The sequence below is a fragment of the Palaemon carinicauda genome, chromosome 15 (assembly GCF_036898095.1).
Source record: "Palaemon carinicauda isolate YSFRI2023 chromosome 15, ASM3689809v2, whole genome shotgun sequence".
Lineage (NCBI taxonomy): Eukaryota > Metazoa > Arthropoda > Malacostraca > Decapoda > Palaemonidae > Palaemon > Palaemon carinicauda.
This window is the reverse complement of record NC_090739.1, coordinates 136,510,518-136,516,817: the sequence shown is the minus strand read 5'-3', so window position 1 is coordinate 136,516,817 and position 6,300 is coordinate 136,510,518. Positions and strand designations below refer to the sequence as shown.

The following is a 6,300-nucleotide window of genomic DNA, read 5'->3' as shown; positions in this document are numbered from 1 at the left end:
ATATGTATATATGTGTATATATACATGAATATATATATATATATATATATATATATATATATATATATATATATATATATAGATAGATATATATATACATATATATATATATATATATATATATATATATATATATATATATATATATATATATATATATATATATATATATATATATATATATATATATATATAATATGATTCCCAAGATATTCAATTTTACTCATATACTCAATATGCGTGGAAATATAAACAAAAATTAAATAAAAAATGTCCAACAAATGACAATAATTTCCGAAAAAAGAAAACATTAAAAATAACGACAGTTAACACAATATATGCTTGAGAGAGAGAGAGAGAGAGAGAGAGAGAGAGAGAGAGAGAGAGAGAGAGAGAGAGAGAGAGAGAGAGAGAGAGAGAAGCTCTTCAAACTTTAATATTTTATACTCTGAGAATACATTTATTTTATCTAAGACATCTAGCAAAACAATTCATTTACAAAACGACACAACAGGTAACTTGATGAGGTTAACAAATTTCTCCCACTCCCCCCCCCCCCTTGATATTTTCAATCTGTCAACCAAAAATAACATTCACCATCTCTGATTTCAACATGCAACGTTCAGGAAAAGAACGAACGCAAGAATAAAAAAAAACAAATATTGCGAGAACTGCTCCATGATTTAAAACTATTGTAGATAGATTAAATATTGCACGACATGGAGAATAAAAAAGCAGTGTATTTAAAATGAAAAATAACGTATCACGGATATTAATCGGCTTTCTGTTAAAATTAAACGAAAAAGCAAAGCAAAAGAGAATAGATGCAGCGAATGATTTTATTTCAGACCCAACACTATGTATGTATGTATGTATGTATGAAGGTATGTATGTATGTATGCTGTTACCTGTCGTATGTATGTATGTACGTATGTATGTATATAAGCCGTTATCTGTCGTATGTATGTATGTATGTAAATAAGCTGTTACCTGTCTGTATGTATGTATGTATGTATGAATGAATGAATGAATGTATGTATGTATATATGTATGTATGTATGCACAATATGTAAGCTGTTAACTTTCATATGTATTTATGTATGTATGTAAGCAAGTTTTTATCTGTCGTATGTATGTATGTATGCATGCATTTAAGCAATTATCTGTTATATGTATGTATGTATATATGTATGTATGTATGCATATATGTATGTATGTATGCATATATGTATGTATGTATGCATATATTTATGCTGTTATCAATAACCAACATGATATATATTCTATAAAATCATATATAGATTGTGAAATAACTAGGGTACATTATATCGAAACAGTACACCAATGCCATATGAAACAGTGTTTTCAAAACATGTCATCGAATACGTTTGATAGCTTCTACCCATCATGCATTTGATAGGAGTTATCAATCACGATCAACAAACTAACATGAGACTAAACACAGTTGTAGGGGTTAAATAATTTATTAATCGAATGCATACAATAGGTGTTAGCAATTAAATGTAGGTAATTTGATTGGAATATTAACGTACGATACCAAACAATGGTGACTGTTACTATCAGTCCAAGCTATTGTCCGAATATCCAACCCCGTACCGATGGTAACATGTCCAATACTGTACCGATAGTAGCATGTCCAACCCTGTCCCAATAGTAGCTTGTCCAACCCAGTACCGATAGTAGCATATCCAATCCTGTAACGATAGTAGCTTGTCCAACCATATTCCAATAGTAGCATGTCAAAGCCTGTACCGATAGTACCATGTCCAAGCGAGTCCTGATAATAGTATGTCCAACCCTGCCCCAATTGTAGCATGTCCAACCCTGTCCCAATAGTAGCTTGTCCAACCCTATTCCAATAGTAGCATGTAAAACCCTGTACCGATAGTACCATGTCCAAGCATGTCCTGATAGTATTATGTCCAACCCTGCCGATAGTAGCTAGATTATTTTGATAAGGGATATCAAATCCTCCACCAGATTATTTTTGATAAGGGATATCATATGCTCCACCAGATTAGTTTTGATAAGGCATATCAAATTCTCCACCAGATTATTTTTGATAAGAGATGTCATATCCTCCACCAGATTATTTTTGATAAGGGATGTCAAATCATCAACCAGATCTTTTTTGATAAGGGATGTCAAATCATCAACCAGATTATTTTTGATAAGAGATGTCAAATCCTCCACCAGATTATTTTTGATAAGGGATATCATATCCTCCACCAGATTAGTTTTGATAAAGGATATCAAATCCTCCACCAGATTAGTTTTGATAAGGGATATCATATCCTCCACCAGATTAGTTTTGATAAGGGATATCAAATCCTCCACCAGATTATTTTTTATAAGGGATGTCAAATCATCAACCAGATCCTTTTTGATATGGGATGTCAAATCATCAACCAGATTATTTTTGATAAGAGATGTCAAATCCTCCACCAGATTATTTTTGATAAGGGATGTCAAATTCTCCACCAGATTATTTTTGATAAGGGATATCATATCCTCCACCAGATTAGTTTTGATAAGGGATATCAAATCCTCCACCAGATTATTTTTGATAAGGGATGTCAAATCATCAACCAGATCCTTTTTGATAAGGAATGTCAAATCATCAACCAGATTATTTTTGATAAGAGATGTCAAATCCTCCACCATATTATTTTTGATAAGGGATGTCAAATCATCAACCAGATCTTTTTTGATAAGGGATATCAAATCCTCCACCAGATTATTTTTGATAAGGGATGTCAAATCATCAACCAGATCCTTTTTGATAAGGAATGTCAAATCATCAACCAGATTATTTTTGATAAGAGATGTCAAATCCTCCACCATATTATTTTTGATAAGGGATGTCAAATCATCAACCAGATCTTTTTTGATAAGGGATGTCAAATCATCAACCAGATTATTTTTGATAAGAGATGTCAAATCCTCCACCAGATTATTTTTGATAAGGGATATCATATCCTCCACCAGATTAGTTTTGATAAAGGATATCAAACCCTCCACCAGATTATTTTTGATAAGGGATATCATATCCTCCACCAGATTAGTTTTGATAAGGGATATCAAATCCTCCACCAGATTATTTTTGATAAGGGATGTCAAATAATCAACCAGATCCTTTTTGATAAGGAATGTCAAATCATCAACCAGATTATTTTTGATAAGAGATGTCAAATCCTCCACCATATTATTTTTGATAGGGGATATTAAATCCTCCACCAGATTATTTTTGATAAGGGATGTCAAATCCTCCACCAGATTATTTTTGATAAGGGATGTCAAATCATCAACCAGATCATTTTTGATAAGGGATGTCAAATCATCAACCAGATTATTTTTGATAAGGTATGTCAAATCCTCCACCAGATTATTTTTGATAGGGGATATCAAATCCTCCACCAGATTATTTTTGATAAGGAATGTTAAATCCTCCACCCAATTATTTTTGATAAGGGATGTCAAATCCTCCACCAGATTATTTTTGATAAGGGATGTCAAATCATCAACCAGATCATTTTTGATAAGGGATGTCAAATCATCAACCAGATTATTTTTGATAAGGGATGTCAAATCCTGCACCAGATTAATTTTGATAGGGGATATCAAATCCTCCACCAGATTATTTTTGATAAGGGATGTCAAATCCTCCACCAGATTATTTTTGATAAGGGATGTCAAATCATCATCCAGATTATTTTTGATAGGGGATATCAAATCCTCCACCAGATTATTTTTTATAAGGGATATCAAATCCTCCACCAGATTATTTTTGATAAGGGATATCAAATCCTCCACCAGATTATTTTTGATAAGTGATATCAAATCCTCCAACAGATTATTTTTGATGAGGGATATCAAATCCTCCACCAGATTATTTTTGATAAGGGATATCAAATCTTCCACCAGATTATTTTTGATAAGGGATCTCAAATCCTCCACCAGATTATTTTTGAAATGGGATATCAAATCCTCCACCAGATTATTTTTGATAAGGGATATCAAATCTTCCACCAGATTATTTTTGATAAGGGATCTCAAATCCTCCACCAGATTATTTTTGATAAGGGATATCAAATCCTCCACCAGATTATTTTTGATAAGGGATCTCAAATCCTCCACCAGATTATTTTTGATAAGGGATATCAAATCCTCCACCAGATTATTTTTGATAAGGGATCTCAAATCCTCCACCAGATTATTTTTGAAATGGGATATCAAATCCTCCACCAGATTATTTTTGATAAGGGATATCAAATCTTCCACCAGATTATTTTTGATAAGGGATCTCAAATCCTCCACCAGATTATTTTTGAAATGGGATATCAAATCCTCCACCAGATTATTTTTGATAAGGGATATCAAATCTTCCACCAGATTATTTTTGATAAGGGATCTCAAATCCTCCACCAGATTATTTTTGATAAGGGATATCAAATCCTCCACCAGATTATTTTTGATAAGGGATCTCAAATCCTCCACCAGATTATTTTTGAAATGGGATATCAAATCCTCCACCAGATTATTTTTGATAAGGGATATCAAATCCTCCACCCGATTATTTTTTATAAGGGATATCAAATCTTCCACCAGATTATTTTTGATAAGGGATCTCAAATCCTCCACCAGATTATTTTTGATAAGGGATATCAAATCCTCCACCAGATTAATTTTTGATAAGGGATATCAAATCCTCCACCAGATTATTTTTGATAAGGGATATCAAATCTTCCACCAGATTATTTTTGATAAGGGATCTTAAATCCTCCACCAGATTATTTTTGAAAAGGGATATCAAATCCTCCACCAGATTATTTTTGATAAGTGATATCAAATCCTCCAACAGATTATTTTTGATAAGGGATATCAAATCCTCCACCAGATTATTTTTGATAAGGGATATCAAATCCTCCACCAGATTATTTTTGATAAGGGATATCAAATCCTCCACCAGATTATTTTTGATAAGGGATATCAAATCCTCCACCAGATTATTTTTGATAAGGGATATCAAATACTCCACCAGATTATTTTTGATAAGGGATATCAAATCCTCCACCAGATTATTTTTGATAAGGGATATCAAATCCTCCAAAAGATTATTTTTGATAAGGGATATCAAATCCTCCACCAGATTATTTTTGATAAGGGATCTCAAATCCTCCACCAGATTATTTTTGATAAGGGATATCAAATACTCCACCAGATTATTTTTGATAAGGGATATCAAATCCTACACCAGATTATTTTTGATAAGGGATATCAAATGCTCCCCCAGATTATTTTTGATAAGTGATATCAAATACACCACCAGATTATTTTTGATAAGGGATATCAAATCCTCCACCAGATTATTTTTAATAAAAGGTATCAAATCCTCCACCAGATTAATTTTAATAAGGGATATCAAATCCTCCACCAGATTATTTTTGATAAGGGATATCAAATACTCCACCAGATTATTTTTGATAAAGGATATCATATCCTCCACCAGGTTATTCTAGATAAGGGATATCAAATCCTCCACCAGATTATTTTTGATAAGGGACATCAAATCCTCCACCAGATTATTTTTGATAAGGGATATCAAATCCTCCACCAGATTACTTTTTGATAAGGGATGTCAAATCCTCCACCAGATTATTTTTGATAAGGGATATCAAATTCTCCTCCAGATTATTTTTGATAAGGGATATCAAATCCTCCACCAGATTATTTCTGATAAGGGATATCAAATCATCCACCAGATTATTTTTGATAAGGGATATCAAATCCTCCACCAGATTATTTTTGATAAGGGATATCAAATCCTCCCCCAGATTATTTTTGATATCGGATATCAAATCATCCACCAGATTATTTTTGATAAGGGATATCAAATCCTCCACCAGATAAATTTTAATAAGGGATATCAAATTCTCCACCAGATTATATTTTACAAGGGGTATAAAATCCTCAACCATATCATTCTTGATAAAGGCTATCAAATTCAACCATAGATTATTTTAGGTGAAAACTATAAAATCCTACTACAGGTCCTTTTCATAAGCATTATTAAATCCTTCCACCCATTTTTATAAGGGCTATCAACTCCAATCAGCGATTATTCTTAATAAGTGATATCAAATTTGGAAAGAATAAAAGTAAACAGTCGGGTTCACTAAATATACTGAGCATATTTGATAGCTGCTATCAAACTATAATAAAACAGGTGACATCAGTATAATCAGTTAATGACATCGAATTATTCAATGGTTAAATACA

The 6,300-nt window shown here is 32.2% G+C and overlaps 1 protein-coding gene across 1 annotated transcript; it reads right to left on the bottom strand.

The window, feature by feature from the left end:
• Window positions 1–1,962: 1,962 nt before the first annotated feature.
• LOC137654195 (homeobox-like protein HDP1) lies at window positions 1,963–3,225 on the bottom strand. Its single transcript, XM_068387834.1, has one exon. The coding sequence runs from the start codon at window positions 3,223–3,225 to the stop codon at window positions 1,963–1,965; it is 1,263 nt and encodes a 420-aa protein (XP_068243935.1).
• Window positions 3,226–6,300: the final 3,075 nt, after the last annotated feature.